We start from the raw sequence: 18,906 nt of genomic DNA on the forward strand, positions 1-18,906 counted from the left end.
AATTGACAAACGTTGGGTTCAACGGGCTGACAATATATATAAAACGGAAGTCTTGTGAACTTTTACAGTTTCAACCAACGAGCTCACCTATGAATTAAGAACAACCAACAAACTGTACTATTGGAGAAAACTATGTTAATTAAATCTTTACACCTTCCGGCAATCCTACTTTCAAGACATCAACACCACTCTCAATCTGCGACTTAGACGGCATATTCTTCCGGCGCATCAACTCCGCACACTTCACCATAATGGGATCCATGCCCATCGTCGCAACGGCGACCACTGTATCGCCCTTACAGTAGTACGCAGCAAACTTGGCGTTCTCGGGCTCGCCCTTCAAAACGAGGCTATCCCAGCCGTTGGGGGTGTTACCGCAGTACCGCAATTGAGCCCCCACGGCAGACCAGAAAATTGGGATGAAGGCCTTCGGTTTCAGGGATTGTAGCGATGAGGCTGAGTTTGCGAGGCTATGAACAATGGCGCGGGCGACGCCGCGGCCGGCGTTTTGCGCAACGTTCCAGTGTTCGATACGAGTGAGAGTGCCCTTTGGATCCGTACCCGGCCCATGATAAGGGTATGTGGCAATGTCACCGATGGCAAAGACATGGTTGTCTAGACCAGGGACGGCGAAATGTTCATCAGTTCTGATTGAACCGTCATTCTCTAGAGTAATGGCCTGGTTGTTCTTAAGGAAGTCGGTAGCTGGACGTACACCGACGCCCAGAATGACTAGGTCGGCTCCGAGGACGGTGCCGTCGTTGAGATGGACTGCGCCGACCTTGCTGGAGTCCGAACTAGAAGGTGTAGCTTTCGCAACGCCGGCCTGCAGCTTGAATTTGACACCCGCCTTCTCCAGATTTCCTTGAATGATTCGGCCGACCTCCTCACCCAAGACGCGTTCCATAGGGGCCTTTTCTTGACCGACAATGGTGACATCGTTATCTTTGGCGAGTGCGTTACCCACCTCCATACCAATGAATGAGCTACCGACGACAACGATCTTTTTGTTCTTCTCGCCTACTGCCTTGAGGATGGACTGTACATCGGTGACAAAGCGCAGGAGGAAGATGTTGCCTAGGTCATTGAAGCCTTCCACAGGGAGAGTGCGTGGCACACCTCCAGTAGCAAGTACCAGCTTAGTGTATGGGTATGTCTTGCCCGACTTAGTGGCCACAGTTCTCTTGTTAAAGTCCACCGACGTCACTTCATCAGTGACGGTCTCTACGGAGACGCTCTCGTACCATTCACGAGGGCGCCACTCGATCTTCGAAGGATCTGAGATCAGAGCCTTGGATAACTTGGTTCTATCAATAGGCAGATTGGGCTCTCGAGAAATGATGGTTATGTCACCCTTGTATTTCAACTCGCGAATGGCCTCGACAACACCAAAAGTACCGCTTCCACTGCCTGGGGTTAGATTTACTGTGACTGGGAATGATGCATGCGTTAAGAGGACTTACCCTCCCACAATGACCAACTTCTCCGGAGCGGAAGCACTGCACCGGGCAACCGGATCTCTTTGGCCGGACTTAATGGTCGACTCCTCTCCCTTGATATAGACCGCACCATCCTTCTCAAAGACTTCAAACTTATGCAAAGCTTTGGGAGCGGGTGCATCTTCAACATCACCGGTACTGATATTAAAGCATGCTACGGATGCTAATCAGCCCACAATATCCTTTCAACCAAAGCAGAACGTGGCAGACTTACCTCCATGCCACGGGCAAGTAATCCGTCCCTCCGGAGCAACAACACCAAGTTTCAACGGAGCTCCGTAATGGGTACATTTAGGACTCATGGCATGAAATTGACCTTCGTAGTTCACCACCAGGACCTTACCATCCTCTATGCCCTCCACCTCGGACTCCACCTTGTCCATTTCTTTGATGTCCGCTAGGGACGAGATATCCTTGAGTTTATATTCTTGTGCCATTTTTGCAGTAGTGTGAAAGAGTTTACGAGATTGAGTTGAAGAGAATGGCCGACTATGAATGGAAGCTTTCTCGGCAGGTAGTAAGAGATGTCTAGACGGCAATGGGGTAGATTTAGAGCAAGGAAAAGAAGATGACAATGACCTAGCGGACGTGAAGCGGCGTGGTGAAGTTGGGTGAGCGCAGCACGAGCAAGAACAGGTAGTAGAATTGCGACAACCACAACGGCAGCGGGGGGTGGTGGGAGAATAAGAGGCAGGGAGGATATGACGAGGAGAGGATAGCGAGTAGAAAACAGGCGATGAGAAGCTGTTGCGTGCCCCGCGAGAGAGGGGTACGTGCATTAGGATTGGGCGAGTCCAATGGATTAGAAGAGTACCTTCTTAGGTGGTTGTAGTCTATCTAGTAAATGTCTGAGAGTTCCGCACGGGAAATGGATGTTCTAAAGCTTATAGGAAGGAGTGTCGTGATCTAGATCATCTTTCTCTTGCCTGGGTCATGATTATTTCATAGCAACTGCTTTCATGTCTTGGATTAATTCATGGATTCATTTATTGATAGCAAGGCCATGACGTAAACGGACAGCCAATCAGCGACCAGGTTTTGTCAGACGTCATCAACGTCATCCTTTACCCTTTTTTGGCAGTTTATTGACTTTGATAACGTAAGCTATACACAGGATATCTCTTCATATGTACCATACCATAAACACATATACACATATACAAGCCTTTAGGGTCTAGAACCATCGGTGCCAGGCACTAACTAACACTAGCCCCTTATGGCGCAAGAGTACACAAACCAACAAGGAAACATCAGGGAGCCATTCATCTAGGATTTTGGCCTCCGCTTTCTTCCCCGCCGCGGCGACGGACCGATACTGACCTCTTTCATGACCTGTACTTTTGGCCCCGCCGATGACAACCTGGTTTCTCTGCGGGTGCCGGAGATATCCTTATGCATCCATCCTGGGCCTCGAGAAAGCCGACGGGTCCGAGAAAAATCCTGGCCACTGCCTCCGGGAGACCCTGCAGGGCTGGATTGAGTCAAGTCGATTATTCCTTGGGGCGCCGAGGAGTCATGAGTGCCTGAGATCTTCTGCTTGCCCTGTGGAACGTTCCCCATGGCAGCGCTGACCATTGGATCATCTTGCGACGGGTATGACTTCCTCGTCCTCACCCTCCCTGATCGGCGTGGAGAAGGTGAAGAAGGAAATTCCACTGCAGACACATAATCCAGTGTTGTGTCTCCTTCCTTAATGCTGCATCTCTGCTTCTGAGAGCTACGTCGACGCCGGGTTTCAGGAGTTTTGACAATTTTGTCAACCGGATTGGGAACGACGGAACCAGTTGATGACCGAGAGGCCGGCCTTTCCGGGAGTTGACTCACTTCCCTTTTTATTGAAGGGGAGCTACTTTTCTCTTTGCTGCCATCGAACAGCTGGTCCATCAGGCGGCTGAACGAGACTTCACTCCTTGGGGTGCTAAGCATCTGCAGATCGTCATCCGATGGGGGTAACGACGAGAAATTATCAGGAAGAATGGGAGGCGGAGAAGAGTGGGACATAAACTGAACATCTTTTCCCTCAAGGGAGTGAGGGTCGGAGCAACTGCTGTCAGAATCATACAAGCTAGCCTTCAGCGGCTGCCCTGACGTTGGGCTAGAAGATTGGAACCCATCGAACGTCGGTGACCTTATCTCAGGATTGGCGTCACCTATAGAAGTATGTATATTATCAGTCATACTGCTTGTCGGTACCTCGGGATCCAGTTTGTTAGGCAGCTTGCTAGATTCCTTGATTGTTTGTTCATAGTCTGTAAGCCCGCCGGACATCCCAGGTTGGTTTGTAGCCGGACTGGGGCTTCGCGGAAATAACTCTGGGGAGCTTGGTCGGGTGAGCGCGTGATCGCGAGGCAACTCGAAAGTAAAAGGAGTTCAATGTACTGACTTGCTGGTCTGCTTAGTCTTTTCAAGTTCTGCAGGCCGAAGAAGCTTCGGGTCAATAAGATCGGCAAAGGACATCTCCCTGAAGCCGTCATCTTCACCTTCGTCTTCATAGCCCGGCATTTCAAACCCACTATACTGAGGTCCATCTTCCTCGAGTTCTATTTCTTTGACCTGTCTGCGGTCTCGCTTCGCAAGCCGGAGATTGAGGGTCCCATCATCATACACATCATGTATCTCCGCAACTCGAAAATCGGTCACGGTGGGTTGCCAATTTGTGGCCTTAGACACATCCAGCTGTTTAAAGGCAAGTACGCATCCACATTTCAAGTCGTCTTCAACAAGGTCGCGAAGAGAGCTTGGGTCACTTGGGACTGAAGGCAAATCATCTGATTTTTCTTCTGCAATCTGCGCAGCTTCATGATCGTTTGCCTCGCTGTAAAGTTGCTCCGAGTCATCGTAGTTGTGATGCAGATCATCGTCGACAAAACTATCCTCACCACCTCCATAATCACCTTCTTCCTCATCGTAGACTTGGAGTTGCTGGCGCCTTTTCCTCTTCTTTCCTAAGCCTTTTCGTTGTCTGATAAGGTCACCAGCTTCGTAATCCCAACGCTGCTCGAAAGGAAAAGGAGGCGCCGTCAATTGAATGTCATCATAAACGCACTCAGTAGCTCTAACTATGAGTTTATTTTCCCAGTCCTCGTCCAGGTCACTTTCAGGGGCATCTGTAAGTTCATCAGACACTTTCTTCTGAGGAACGAAATTGTTCGCCTTCCCTGCGAGCTTCTTTCGAGTAGCTTCCTCGTCTTCTTTGGTTCGCGGTGTTCTAACACCAAGGGAGCCGAAGAGTAACCTTCTAGAGCTTGCAACATCTAGGGTGCGTCGTTTTGGCTCTGGGACGACTTCGCCGGCCTCCTCCACAGTAGCTTCGTGCTGCTTTGCAAGCTCTTTAGATTGCGACTGGTTGCTTTCCTCGACCGGCTTTAGAGGGGAAAATGTGCCATCGGTAATATCGATGCCCCCTGAGTCAATATCACGGAGCAACTTTTGCCGTCTTTCCTCGAATTCTTCCATCTCAGGGCCTTTATTAGAACCTGAAATTTCAGGCACAAAGCGCTGGCCTTTATTCTTGTCTTCCCAGTCTCGCAGAGCAGCAAAATCTGCCTCCGCGGGCAACGCACCAAGCTCTTTTAACTTTGACAGTCTTCGTCGCATTTTGTTGCGTTGATTGCTCTTCTTCGTTCTTACGGAGCCATAGCCAGGTGGGTTGGCTACGAGTGGTGCGGTTGATATCTCTTCATCCTCCGACTCTGAAGTGGAAATGTCTGAATCGGAGCTAGAATCATCACTTGATTCGGAGGATGATTCGTCTGAAGAACTCGAGCCGTCACCCGAATCTGTGTTACTGGAGTCACTCAAAGAAGAGCTACTGGCACTATCGCTTGAATCGGAGTTTGAATCCGAAGCTGGCGGTGCCTTGGCTATCGCAGATTCTAGGGAAGGAAGCATTGGCGACCCCTCTTTTTGCTGACTGAACCTAACAGCTTTTGAATCCCTTCGGAAGGAATGTGCTTCTGAAGAAGCCTGAATGACTTGTGCAACTGAACTCTTAGTCGGTGCTGCATGTGAGGTACTCAGCCTTGAGCGTAATGCATAGCCTCTGCGTTCAGTTTCATGTTGTTCATCATCCGTTGACTCGGTTTCTGGCATAGCCGAGATATCCAAATCCTCTTTTAGGTCCTTTAACTCATCTTCCAAGTCTCTAGCATCGATATCAGATGCGTCTGCGTCGCTTTCTGATGCTTCGGCATCTTCAGTGTTATCGACGTGATGGCGAATAACGGTACCATTGCCAGTATCCTCGTGGCTTTCATGGTAGTCCTCATATTCATCCTCATCCTCATCGTCATTATACTCCACATTGCCATCCATAATACCAGTTTCAGGCTCATCGACGCCTCTGAGAGCCGAAAGTTCTTTGAAAGAGCGAATTCGCGGAAGAGCCCACTCCGTATCCTCCTCATGATACCCGACTACATTATCTTGTGTCGCAAATGTAGTACGCCTTCTTTTCCGTGGAGGGATCGTAATCGCAGGTCTTGAGGAGACCGGTCGTTTCAGAAAAGGCTTACCAAAGGGTACACCGTCTATGAGGTGCTTGCCATCGGTCGAGATTTGATGCCGCCCGGTCAGTCGCCTAGCCCGTAAGTCGGATATTTGTAGCGCGCGAATCCTTGATGAGCCGGGTGTAAGTAAACGTCACTGTGATGCACGCTTTGTCGGAGCCTAGTGTGATGAGCCCAAATACTCACAAAACTTCGTCGCCATCTCTCAAAAGACCTTCCACCTCCATGAAATGTAGACACTCGGAGCCCCCCACTTCAACTACATAGTCCTCAAGTCCCCATTGCCCACTGAACTCACTGTCAAACAGTGCTGGCTCCGTCTCAAGAGGAACAACTTCATTGACATCTTCCAGGAGCTGAGCAATAGTATAGCCACCATTCGCATAGAGCGCATTAGGCGCGCGTGAAGAGGTAATAGCTGACGCAAATGCAGGGAGAGCAGACGATGTACTCTGACCGTAAAGAGACGGTGATGCGGTCGTCCACAGAATGCGCGTTACGGGTAGACCGTGGCGTTGAATAATGAGGTGGAGACGCATGATGGGGAATGTTTGATTAATGTATTTTTTTTTCTTCTTCGAGATTCTTGAAATTAAATCATTGAGGTAGAGCGCTAGTGAGGCAATGTAACATGCAATTGTAATAAATGCTTCTTGTGTGATAGAAGCTCCGTAGATTGATCGCGTCGGGTACTCTCACACTTATGTAGTGGAACAAGCAGCTCGGGTCTTCTGGCAACGGGGAGAAGATGCAGAACCGATTATTTAGTTCGCTGGAGACGATTGAATTAGTATGGAGCCAGCGAATCAATCGGGAAGGGCATATTGTGGCAGGAGAAAATTCATGGGGCGCGTGAAGTGACACAAGAGAAGCTCGACAAAGAGACGCAGAAGCTCACTTTTCCGAAATATCGCCCTAGACCTGATTCGTCCTACTAGTGCCTAAGGCCAACACAAATACATACTGCTGCGAAATCACTCACCGCAACTTAAGATTATCAGTAGCACCAAAGCAAACATGGACGGGTAAACAAACAATGAGATGCTCAGTCTAACTGTACTCTAGCCCCTCATAGCTTAGTGAGAAAGGTGTAGTGCTGCTGCGTCGCTCATAATACCTATACGATGGGGTATATGGAGGGAGTTGATGGTATAATCTATAGGAGTACATGTATGTAGACAGGCATTATATTCCGTAATTACTATGTATAACACGTACGAGTAGAGATAGGTGTATCTTAAGTGGCCTATCCATAGAGAAGATATGGTATCGAACACTCACAAGGAAAGACAGGAAAAGGAAAGTACCCCTAGAAACTCCTGTAGATGCATGTGTATCCTCTAATACAGGCAACAATGGAGCTAGTGTCTCATTTTGCTGCTGTTCGGGGCATTTACTATCCGTGTTAAATTCCTCAAACAGTTTACTTGCTATTGTCGCTCCTGACGCTTACCCTAGCGCAAACAAGGACCCTAGGGTTGTTGAAAGTTGAGTTGAATGATGGAAGTTCACGTCCAAGTGTAAAAGAAGCCCCTTGAAAGTGTGATCCTAGAAAATCAAGCACCTCCGGAATTCGGACTTCGGGGAACAGGCTTCCTGTTGGGAACACCTAGTTTTAGAGCCCGAACATCTGGTCTGGATGAACTTGGCTGTGCTTGGCTTCCAGGCGACCGCAGTGGTTGGTCTGCTACAGGCTGATATTGAGGTGGACTGTCTTCCTGAAGAGCCGCGAGTTTGTGAATCTTGAGCACACTTTGTTGCCGTGCGACGGGGGATGTAGGGGGAGACCCGGTCTGTGGTTCAGGAGGAGTGGACGGAAGCATATCGAAAGACTCAGACGACGAGTTCGCTTCGCGGTTGCTGTAGGGCGTTTGGGGCTCAGGATCCTTTCCCGAGTGAACTGGCGTGCTTGGATCAGTTCCAAATTCAATAGGTCTTCCGGTGGAGGAGGTAGCTGGTGGGTTATACTCGCGACGGGGGCCATCCACAGGACTCAGAGTTTCAGCCATTGCGTCTTCGTAACTCGGGGGTGCGTCGTCATAACCATCCTCTGGATTTAGAGGTGCGGGAGGTCTAGTAGGCCTTGGGGGCATCGGAGGCGGTGCGCTGGTTTCCTGAGAAGGTCGGCTTGGTTTGGTAGGGGAAACTGTTGGTTGAATGTGCCCGTTTTCAGCCATGGCGTCCAGAAGCGCCTGAGGCGGGGAGATTCCAGAGTAAACTTTGACAGGCATCCGTAACGGCAGTACAATGAGTTGGGGCTTGTATAATTAGTGGATGCGCATTATGAGGAGAGGGGACTAAACGTACTTTCATATTGCCGACAGTGCCATGACTCAAACCAACCCGCACTTCTAACTCATATGTCCTCGAGATATTGCAGGTTTCAAAGGTTGGTGCCACCGAGCTCGGGAGAGGTATGTGGCTCCACATACTAGCATCGATAGTCCATTCAGTGCCGACTGGATCGCCTCCTCTCCCAAGTGGAATGGCCATATTACTGCGGCTGAAGATGACTGAAGTGTTTGTTTCATTCCGTTTTAGATCATGGGCAAGAATTTTGGTATAGGCGATTAACTCAATTTGCAGTGTCTGCAAGAATATCGTTTCAAATGACTCCGAAGTTTTGCTGACAAGGATACGTAGCGGGATTGGTTCGTTACATGTAAGTATCGAGGGATTTGGTAGTCTGATATCTGCGGATACGCGAGGCGAGTCACCGGAAGAATCTCGGAGAGACGAACTGGAGCCTTTTTGGAACAAACTCTTCATCTTTGATGTGCTGGGGGATTTCGCAAATCCATGTTGACGTCGTGCATATGTTTCTTCACCCGGATTGCCCGTCCTCGGTGGTTCGATGGGAAGAAAGTTTATGTTGGTAATCTATAATAAAGTCAGCTTTTCCAAGCAAATTCACCTCAGGTCATTTCATAATGAGGTCTATTCAAGTTCGAAGCTTGATTTCCATCTTTCCATGACCCTGCACATACCGTCCTTATATTTTCCTTGTAGAACTGCGGCCTAACTACTGTCGCTTTGACGTAATATTTGATGTCTGCCATTTGAGGGAAGCTACTCAATGATGGAGGCAGTGTTTTCTTTACATGTCGATGTGTATCGCGAGCTACCTCAACTTTGAGACCACTAATGTTGAGATTGGTGAGCATGCTATTCTGAAAGCTACATGCATTGTTGAAGGGAAACTAAGTCAAAATCAGCACGTCGCACTATGATGTACCGTTGCTATTGTCTAGCCTACCTTGAACTGAAAGGGATACTCGTAAGTCCCCGCAGCAAAAGTCCAAACAGTATTCGGAGTGTTCTCATTGAAGACAGCCGGGGTTGGGAAGAGATTGAGGACTTTGTATAAGATCTATCCGATCCATAAGTAACGGCAGAAGCGCGAAAAAGAAAAGGAAAGAAAAGGAGCGCCTTACCTTATGAACCTCAATCTCGGTGCGCTTTTTATCAGATTGCTCATGGTGCGGATGTCGCGGTCCCGAGAGGCGGGTTCGACTTTCTCCTTCCAGTTTAACTTGGATCCCACTTATTTGAGTCTCCGAAGTCAGTTTTACCACAACCTTGCCCGTGAGAAAATCGAGGTTGGTGAAGTGCGTGTGCGGCCTGTCGATGTAGAGGGTTGCAGACATTGCAGAAACACCTCGACTGCGAGGGGTCACCACTCTTCTAATGGACCGTCTCAGTAGTTTCTAGATGGAGGTGAAGAAATAGTTATAAACTCAGAATCCTCAGTTGGTAGTTGAAGACTCTTATCAAGGCTGACCAAATATTGTGTGGATCAAAAGAAACCAAAGAAGTTGGGGCGGAAATTCGGCAAGCCCTACGAGATATACGAGGGGGGTAATGACGTTAAAAGTCAGGGACAAGAACAGCGGGCGTGGGGCAGCGGTTCACCAAAGTCTCGGCGCGTATTGATTACTGTAAAAGAAAGAGAAGGAGAAGCGAACAGAAAGGCGTAGACCAGACCGGTCTTATTTAATATAGCTCGTCTTAGATCATACTGTACAATTCAACAGTCTTTATTAAAGGTTCCGATTGGTCTCAATGCTTTTATCAATGGAAAGATCGTCCAAGGGTCTGGTTACAATTTAATGGGTCTGGCCCGTCCATTGAATGTCATTGCCGACCGCTAAGCCACTCCCACACACCGTGCATGTAAGTGTTGCACCGCCACCTTCCCTGAAATGTTAAGCGCCTTACTGTGGACTCTGACAGCAAACATAGACCAGTGATAGCATATGTCATGACTTCCTCCCTGAATGATTCTGATTGGGTATGGGCAGTTTTCAGAATGAACTAAGTAGTCCAGATCCGAGCCCTCCGTGGGTTATATACTCTAGGCACCAAGATTCTTCAGCAGCCTCGTAACGCACAACCACATTATAGACCCTCCTTAGCAAGCATGTCTGAGCCAATACATTGTACCAGTCCGTCAGCCACAGATACTCAAGACACGTTTGAATGATTGTTACATACCTGCAATGGCAAGGTAGAACGCGATAGCATTGAACCTGTACCGCACGCTAACGTCAGCTACCCCAGCCGACCAAACGGGTGTTGGGAACAGAAGACTATTAGACAGACCTTCGCCTGTTCCCCGTGATCTTGCCAGCCAGCCACTTCATTCTGTTAGTCCAATTAATCAGATCCAAGTGGTTCACGCCCATGAGGGTTCCCTTATAGCCGTCTTTCCCTCCCCACTTGCTACTAGCAACGCTGACTAGCCCGTCATTATAGCCTTCGACCTGCTCAAGGTATCTATGGGATAGGCGGAATACAGACCAAAAGCTTGGCTGCATGGACGCCCCGTAAGAAAAGTATCTGCACCGACTCAGCCTTACGCTAACTAACCCACAGTGACGAGAAACACATACCTGACGTCTTCGACATCGGGAGTGGTAGGATTGAACGTCTTTTCCATGTAATCCCGTGTCAGCTGAGAGAAAGCACCCGTCTCAAACTTTATTTGTTCGAGAGCGTAATAAACCTGAGCAAGACGCTCATCTATGGATCAATATCATGAGTTTCTTCGACATGTTATGACCAGGGCGCCAGACAAACTAACCGCCGATTTGCTTTAGAATGTAATCTGCAACTGCGGATCCTACGGCTTGATTAGCTGACAGGAGCTGTTTCATACTTATGCTGCCACTGACCTCTGTGAGGAGTTGCAATAGTCGTCAGAGATAGAACTTTAAAATCCTTCGGTTGCAGATGACTGATCATATATCGGGAGTCAAGCCCTCTGGAATATGGATCAATATGTAAAGGACTATTCCGTTTGACATGAATGTCTCACCCCTAATGACCTGTGTGAATGAGCATGTCCTCTTTAAGTATTAGTTGGATATTTTTTACCATGCTATGACTGCGCTGAGTTAGCTAAAGAAATCGAAGGGCTACCAAAACTCGACATCGATAAAGAAAGCGAGGAAGTATAACATACGCAATAATATTAACAGCCTTCCCTTGAGCACCAGCAGCAATATCCTTTGCTAGTTCCTCAGCACGTGCTTCAATGGAGCCTGAAGGAGGTACTGTAGCGGTGATGACCTCAATTCCTTTCACTGACAGCGCCTCTTTAATGCCGCGCCAGTATTGCACACCAGGAAAGTAAGGGCCAGCAAGGCGCAATTCATCAAATCCAAGAAGCCCATGGGCTAGGACAATGGCATGCTTTGGGGTATCTAAATCAGTGAATCAGTGGTTATGAACACTTTCTTTGCATGTATACAGACACAATTTTGAGCGCTTGAAAGAATTGACAACAACTGACCATAAACTTCCCGAATCACCGCATATTCATCCTCAATGACTTTCCCCAGCCCTTCCAGCCGTGGGTCAGACCCCGTGCCCTCAGGGAGCTGGTATCTACAAGTTGATGAATGGAACCCACGAGGGATTCGATGATTGAACCGATGGTATTGGCAGACGCGCTTCAGGCTGGCAAACCTAGTATCTGCGCGCAGTGTAGCGACGGCGCATCTCATCTTCTATGTATCTAGCTGTTGTTTGGAATATGATGTTATTGGGGGGTGGGCATTGCGGGATGATGTAATGGCTGCTGGAACCTAAAGAGCTGCTGGAACCTAAAGATGTGTGCCTCAGGCCAAAAAGATTGAGAAATGGATTTAAGGCATTGAGATTAAAGCGCATGAGCCATCGATGTGCCGGAACAGCGGTTTATGGTGAAACATGAAAAATTAGCATTAGCATACGTATGCGCTTTATAATAGGTTGCTGGAAAGCGAGAAGCTGCTAAAGGCCTTCTGCTATTGAATTGCCTAGATATATGAGTATGGACTCTGGGCAACAATGTAAACATGGGTCTGCCGTAGCCTTCGAGCTAGGCAGATATCTAGAACCCCAATTAAAATGTTTCTTATAGGAAGTCGTATCCTTTCAGAGCCATCCGAGCCCAAAGGTATTTAAAGAAATAGCTCATCTATATAGAGCCATGACACAGATCTTGCCTCAGGCCGAAGTAGGCGTTGTCCAGCGTTGACAACATCTGCTGGAGTGGGCTTAAAGGAATTAGACGTGGTTAGAATCAAAACAACGAAACAAACGCTATATTCACAGCATTTAAAATAGTAAGCCCCAAATAAATATATCCCCTCGATGATGCCGGAGAAGTCCTATGGCCGCAAGCCTATGCCTGGCTGAGGATCTTTTCGGAAGCCTCAGGCTTCACATCGGTCAGCGCACTGATAAGGTCTTCGACAACCTTAGCGCCCTTGCTGTTTCCAGCATCCTTAATTTCCTGCAGCTTCACTTCTGCCTCCTTGTTTGCATCCTCTTCGGCCTTCTTATATCCGCTCGAGTGCTAATGTTGAGAAACATGTGCGGTTAGCCATTTAAACCTTATAGTTTACAACACTCATTGAGCGGGGTCATGCTCACCTCAGCCTCGAATTTCTTGAACTCTTGTTCCTTCTGATTTCTGTACTCCTCGATCTCCTTCTGTGCCTCTGACTTCGCATCCCTTATGCGCTTCGTACGGTCTAGAAATTACACATCAGGTCTGCACATCTTATGTCGAGAGGGATGAAGGGAAATCGTACATTCTCTAGCTGAACAAGCGCGATGCGTCAGTATATGCATGTGATCTTCCCAAGCCTGTGTCGAGCAGACAGACCTTGTTGAACAATCTTCTGAGCCTCTCTCTCGGCCTAGTACTTGCGTTAAATCATGTAGCCCTTGCGATACACTATGACAGCACGACCTACATCGAGGAGGGTCTGAATGCCTGCGGAGTTCTGAGCGGACTATAACGTATTATTAGCACCGCTAGCTTTCACAACCACGCATAGTCCTGCGCTCACCATCTTTACTAATATATCCTCTCGGCTGACAATGGAAAATCGAAACAAAGAGGGAGGGGAGAAATAGGGACACAGTAAAGATAAGGCGGAGGCGTGGAGATGCGCCGATGATCTCCCCGAGGCCGCCACGAATGGTCAGCTGTAGGCGGTCTGTATTCTGCCACTTATCACCGCCATTGTGATAATCGCCGATAATCCGTTGCAAGTTCTGGACCATGCCAGAGTTCTTTGGATCTGTGGTGCCTGATAATTGCTTCTTTTTACCCAAAAGTCACAATCGGAAACATATAAAATGTCTCGAGCATCTAAGCTGACACTGGCTGCTACCGGCTTGGGTGCGGCGGGAATCATCTACTTCGTTCACTGGGCACAAGAACAAGATAAAGCCGTATGTACCTTGCTCTGAAACGTTGACCGACGCTAACCCCTGGCCATTTCTGAAGTCCATGCACAAGGGGGTTGAACGAGATATGGAGAAGCAGCGTATTCGACAAGAACGGCAGGCCGAGTTCGAGATTCAGCGAAGGCTTGAAGAAGAATACAGGAAACTCCAAACTGTCTCCCCAAACATAGAAGATCAGAGTGGAGGCGAAACGAAACAGGGGAGAGGGACATAAAATTCAAAAGCATAATCACAGTGTTGGATTGAGCTGGGTGTTATGCTCTACGCTCTAGGTTCTCATCTGGTAAGTCCAAAGCCCTCGGGGAACAACTACCTTGAAGAGTGACCATCAAACATAACTAAACTGAATATGGTAGTAGACGTCTGGCACTTGTATAATATACCCGAATGTACAGTATATGATATAGAATCCCGGCTCCCACGCATGCACTCGCATTCACACTGCCATAAAGATGACCTTTGATACCTCTTGGTCGCACGAAGAATCCTGTACTACTGTATGACCTGCTCACGTGGTTGCACCACAACTGTCTGTCGTCAGAATGTGGCAGGATCTAGATGAAAGGCCATGATGGACCTTCTCATCTGGAATCTGTCTATCTGACGCTTCGTAAAACAGACACCATAGTCTGTTTTTCTGCCCTTTATTTCTATCTCCCGATCGCCTAGCATGCTCATAGTTTGCTATAAAAATCTCGGTAGGAAATGGCCCAGGATATACATGGAAAGGATCAAGATAACACCGAGCATTGCAACTATATACAGTATCGCACATAAAAAGATGGCCGGCTATTATCGGAGGCCGGCCCAATTCCGGCCTCATGCAACTAGGAAAGGCTATTTTGCTCTTGATCCGGATTTCCTGGCGAATCAAATAGGTTTATGTGGGGCAGTATGCCTTGGCAGAGGGTGAAATATAGAGCGGACAAATCGCTGTATACGTACGTTCATGACAAGTGCACGATGGAAATGCTTTGATTTGGCGGATTTCAAGCTTTATGTGATGAGGTGGAGTCTGCCACATACCAGCATAGTCATTAGAAATAGCATACCTGTCACGATGGCAAGAAAAGGCGTCATTATAGCATAGTTAAGTCACTGCTACATTCGGCTTAGCGTGTCCCCGTGATCCTAGCTTGCCCTCAATGCCAAGGATCTATATAGATCTCTTGTATATGCCTTCAAGGATGAAGATAGAGATAGAGGGGATGGTGTTCTCATCAGCTATTGCGAGGAGACCTCAATAATCCATATCAAGATGCTTATCAGCTGTGATATCACGGTGATATCGGCCGGAATCAAGTCTCCACGGGTTTTCTCATCTTTTTGGTAATAGTGCCATCGAGGCCGGAATTGATACCGGCCTCTGAATGTTATAAGAATCGCCTCCTTTCCCGCCCAAATCCATTCACTCATCAAGCCATAAGAGACAGCAAATCCTCTCTAAGCAGCTCCAGTTTCCTTTGTTATTCTCACTTCATCTTTGGGTCGGCTCTCTGCCTCCGTAAGCGTCTTCCTTTCTTCTCTTTGATACCATATCGTCTCCCATAGAATTACTCTTACATAGACACTATCTTGTCCCCTTCTGTCTCTTTCAAAATGACACAAACCAAGGTCCCTCCAACCTCTTCCACTACCGTGAAGCGTTTTCCTCATATCCATGATGACCCGGCAACCTTGCCTAAGTCCTTGGACCCCTTCACTATCACCACCTCCACCGGCTTCTTGCCCTTCATTATGTCCCCTACCAAGCTGCCTGATGCCTTCAAACCTTTGGAGTCCTTGCTTGAACGTCTTCCTGTGGAGAAGCTTGATGGTACCCCTGGTCTTCTGGCTACCTATGAACTGGGTCCTGCCGTCCAGGAGCTTCCTGACCTCACCGCCGAAGTTGACAAGCTTGTCACTGCTGATGGCTCCCCAGACCTCTATGCTGTCACTGCCGTTTTCCGTGATTACTCCTTCTTGGCTTCGTCTTACCTGCTTGAGCCATGCTGGGAGAACTGGAGCAAAAACCCTGACAAGGGGTATGGCCTGGGACGTGACGTGCTTCCTAGGGCTGTGGCTTGCCCTATGTATCGTTGTGCTCAACTGTGTGTTACAAACCAAGCAATCACGCCTTCCTTTATTCTCTGGTATAACTAATTATCATAAGGTTGGACATCCCCCCTTTCATGTCCTATGCTGCCGCATACTCTCTCTTCAACTATACCCTTGCCGATCCCAAGAAGGGTTTAGTATATGACAACCTCCGTCTTGTCCGGGCCTTTGAACATGGCCTTAACCCCAAGTCCTCCGAGGCCGGGTTCATCCTGACCCATATCGACATGGTCAAGGATTCCAATGGACTGATCAGCGGGGCCCTGAAGGTCGTCGACACCATTGAACAAGGCGGCTCCCGCGCCGAAGTCAACGACGGCTTCAGAGAGATTCTATCATCTATGGAGAAGATCGAAGCCTGCATGGAAGGTAAGCAACCCTCCCTCTATCCCACAAAACCCCTAACCCAACCCAAAACTAACTCATCCTAGACATGTGGGCCAACTCCAAGCCCAGCGAGTACCTCTCCTTCCGGGTCTTCATCTTCGGAATCACCAACCAATCCATGTTTCCGAACGGCGTCATCTACGACGGCGTGCTCGACAACAAGCCCCTCAACTTCCGCGGCGAAAGCGGCGCCAACGACAGCATGGTACGAACTCCATCACCCACCCCATCCGACCTGAAGACTAACTAACCCACCCAGATCCCCCTCCTTGACCACCTCTGTCAGATCCCCATGCCGTCCACCCCACTCACCAAGATCCTGCACGAGTTCCGCGCCTACCGCCCCCTCCCTCACCGCGAGTTCCTCGCCTACATGAACTCCAAGGCCGCGGAGGTCGGCGTCCGCGACTTCGTGGTCAAGGACACCGAGACCGTCATTCTCTTCCTGAAGACCCTGAACCATGTGCGGAGCTTCCGCTGGCGTCATTGGTTGTTCGCCCGCGAGTATATCATTCGTCGTACGCCTCATCCCACTGCTACCGGTGGTAGCCCTATTGTTACGGTATGTTTCTCTTCCGTGTTGTTATTAAGTATTGGAAATTGACTTGTGGCTGATGCGTGGTTACAGTGGCTTCCTAACCAGCTCTCGGCTGTTATGGATATGATGATCTCGATCTATGATACTTATCTTGGTCCGCAGAAGGAGCCGGAGTATTCGGCTAATGGCCTGACTGGGTATGATGCTTCTTTCCAGAAACAGGTTGAGCCGATGATGGAGATGGTGCGTGACCAGAAGGATAAGTTGGCCAAGGAGGTTGAGAAGTGGTGTCAGGAGAGGGGGAACGGTTTCTGAGAGTCGTGACTGTTATGAAAATGAATGCTGTTGTGAATTTAATGCTTTTGTATATTCTTGGACATACTAGCGAGGCCTGGAATAATTCAAGTACAACACGATTTTGATTTCCTACATTGCAGACAAGATTACCTAACTCCACAACCTTATTCAATGATCCAAATCCAATTTCGCTAAAGTTCACTTCAATAACACGGGTTGCATTGCATCGTATGTTCACATAGGAGTAGGTGTAAAGTTTGATTTCTCAGAACACTTCGGCAGATCCGCCGAATATACTCTGTTGCATGGCAAAGGCCCCGCTCGTTGAGGCAAGGCTGACTTTAGGACGCCATTATCCTTTAGGCAATTCCTTTTTAGGTAGTCATCTTGGTGTATCATTGAGTCAAGTGAGTATCTCAATGCCGTGTGCCCGGCCATATGCAATTGCGTCTGGTGAGACAAGCTCACACCCTTTTATATGTAGCCGCTCGATTCTCATGACATTGCCTTCAGAGACTCGGGCATCGGCGAATGTCTTGATGGAGATGCCGGTAATCTCGGTATAAGACATGTAAATGACTTTCAATTTATGCATCTTCTCAACAATCTGATTCGAGAAGTTATCATTGATCCCGATAACATGGGAGACGTTGAGTTCTGTTAAATCGTTGGCATGTTGGCATAGGCTGTGCCAGAAAGCAGTCCCGCGCAATCGGAAGCAGCTGTCTACATGAAGTACCTCAAGTGGGGCTTTGGCTTCCACGAGAAATATAAGCATGGTGTTATTCGAGACCCAAGGCACATCCCTGAACATGAGGGTCTTGAGTTTGTGAAACTCGACAGGACGCTGGTTAGAAAATGGGAATTCCTCAGTTGCAGCACCACCGCAGATGCGTAGGTATTCAAGGCTAGGCGGTAGAGTAAATTCGTCACTGATGTATATGCCGCTGAGGTCCAGTCGCAGTAGTCGCGAAAAGTCTATTGGGTTGAAAGAAGGAGGGTAAGGGAAAAAGACGTCTGGATCTGAGTTGAGGCACAGCTCTTCAAGATTTGCAATGGAATAGGGAAGATCAGGCTGAAACAGTCAGTTAGCTGAGCTTTGAAGAGGAAGCGTATAACAGGGTGATAGTACTTGTTTGCGAGGGATGTGTAGGGCAGACGTATGCCCGTTTAACCATGATCCCTCTGTAGTGCCGAGAATTATGCTCCGTAGGTGTGGGAGCTCTGAGGGCCATTGTACCTTTGATGAAGGTGAAGTTCTGGCTTTGTATATTTTGATATTCTCAAGGAGAGGCAAGCTTCCCAGGAACTTGGTAATATACTCTTGCGGTACCGGCATATCCCTTGATATTATCAGCGTTTTCATGCGTCGGGAGCCTTTGAACATTTCATAGAAGTTCTGACAGCTAAACGGCGTCCCGACTTCCAAGTATTCTAATCTTGGACACCTGCTGAAGAATTGAAGGACTCTTTCTGCGGAACTAGAGGATATATTCTTCACAATAGCATGGGTCACCATGGATTTCGACCGCCGGATGTAAGCCCGGACGGAACACCAATGGATTTTGCTGCGGGCACCGGTCAAGTCAATCCGCATCCATAAGTCTCGCATTGAGGACAGGAAGCTGTCCCATTGTTTTGATACGCGCAGGATGGCCCTTGAAGATGACAATTAGAAGAGAGCGTGGGACGGCAATTTGAGCCACGTACACAATCTGCTTGAAGTTAAGATGCTCTAACACCATCGCTGCTATTTCAAGAGGCAGCACACTGAATGGGTCACAGCATTTAGATGTTAGTTTATCTCGAAGCTTGTTGTGTAGTTGTTCTACGA

At 48.3% G+C, this 18,906-nt stretch overlaps 7 protein-coding genes across 7 annotated transcripts; 1 reads left to right on the plus strand and 6 right to left on the minus strand.

The window, feature by feature from the left end:
- Positions 1-139: 139 nt before the first annotated feature.
- On the minus strand, positions 140-1,936 carry nfr1 (putative AIF-like mitochondrial oxidoreductase (Nfrl); the record flags this gene model as incomplete). Its single annotated transcript, XM_001825431.3, has 3 exons — positions 140-1,406; positions 1,464-1,653; positions 1,714-1,936. 3 exons carry the CDS (start codon positions 1,934-1,936, stop codon positions 140-142), a joined length of 1,680 nt encoding a protein of 559 aa, XP_001825483.3.
- Positions 1,937-2,765: 829 nt separating this feature from the next.
- AO090038000583 (uncharacterized protein) lies at positions 2,766-6,546 on the minus strand (the record flags this gene model as incomplete). Its single annotated transcript, XM_023238225.1, has 3 exons — positions 2,766-3,851; positions 3,879-6,114; positions 6,194-6,546. 3 exons carry the CDS (start codon positions 6,544-6,546, stop codon positions 2,766-2,768), a joined length of 3,675 nt encoding a protein of 1,224 aa, XP_023093194.1.
- A 1,148-nt stretch (positions 6,547-7,694) lies between these two features.
- On the minus strand, positions 7,695-9,654 carry AO090038000582 (arrestin (or S-antigen), N-terminal domain protein; the record flags this gene model as incomplete). The annotated part of the gene is made up of 6 exons (XM_023238226.1): positions 7,695-7,800; positions 7,976-8,265; positions 8,315-8,887; positions 8,995-9,207; positions 9,264-9,377; positions 9,442-9,654. The coding sequence occupies 6 exons, from the start codon at positions 9,652-9,654 to the stop codon at positions 7,695-7,697; spliced, it is 1,509 nt and encodes a 502-aa protein (XP_023093193.1).
- A 1,593-nt stretch (positions 9,655-11,247) lies between these two features.
- On the minus strand, positions 11,248-12,015 carry AO090038000580 (triglyceride lipase; the record flags this gene model as incomplete). Its single annotated transcript, XM_023238227.1, has 3 exons — positions 11,248-11,326; positions 11,472-11,712; positions 11,802-12,015. 3 exons carry the CDS (start codon positions 12,013-12,015, stop codon positions 11,248-11,250), a joined length of 534 nt encoding a protein of 177 aa, XP_023093192.1.
- Positions 12,016-12,677: 662 nt separating this feature from the next.
- On the minus strand, positions 12,678-13,353 carry AO090038000579 (uncharacterized protein; the record flags this gene model as incomplete). Its single annotated transcript, XM_023238228.1, has 5 exons — positions 12,678-12,851; positions 12,929-13,035; positions 13,164-13,197; positions 13,255-13,293; positions 13,351-13,353. 5 exons carry the CDS (start codon positions 13,351-13,353, stop codon positions 12,678-12,680), a joined length of 357 nt encoding a protein of 118 aa, XP_023093191.1.
- A 1,999-nt stretch (positions 13,354-15,352) lies between these two features.
- On the plus strand, positions 15,353-17,090 carry AO090038000578 (indoleamine 2,3-dioxygenase family protein; the record flags this gene model as incomplete). The annotated part of the gene is made up of 5 exons (XM_001825426.3): positions 15,353-15,843; positions 15,906-16,219; positions 16,282-16,442; positions 16,497-16,799; positions 16,866-17,090. The coding sequence occupies 5 exons, from the start codon at positions 15,353-15,355 to the stop codon at positions 17,088-17,090; spliced, it is 1,494 nt and encodes a 497-aa protein (XP_001825478.1).
- Positions 17,091-17,475: 385 nt separating this feature from the next.
- Positions 17,476-18,459, minus strand: AO090038000577 (Leucine Rich Repeat domain protein; the record flags this gene model as incomplete). The annotated part of the gene is made up of 2 exons (XM_023238229.1): positions 17,476-18,147; positions 18,205-18,459. 2 exons carry the CDS (start codon positions 18,457-18,459, stop codon positions 17,476-17,478), a joined length of 927 nt encoding a protein of 308 aa, XP_023093190.1.
- Between the last annotated feature and the right edge of the window lie 447 nt (positions 18,460-18,906).

The sequence above is a fragment of the Aspergillus oryzae genome, chromosome 6 (assembly GCF_000184455.2).
Source record: "Aspergillus oryzae RIB40 DNA, chromosome 6".
In the NCBI taxonomy this organism is placed as follows: domain Eukaryota; kingdom Fungi; phylum Ascomycota; class Eurotiomycetes; order Eurotiales; family Aspergillaceae; genus Aspergillus; species Aspergillus oryzae.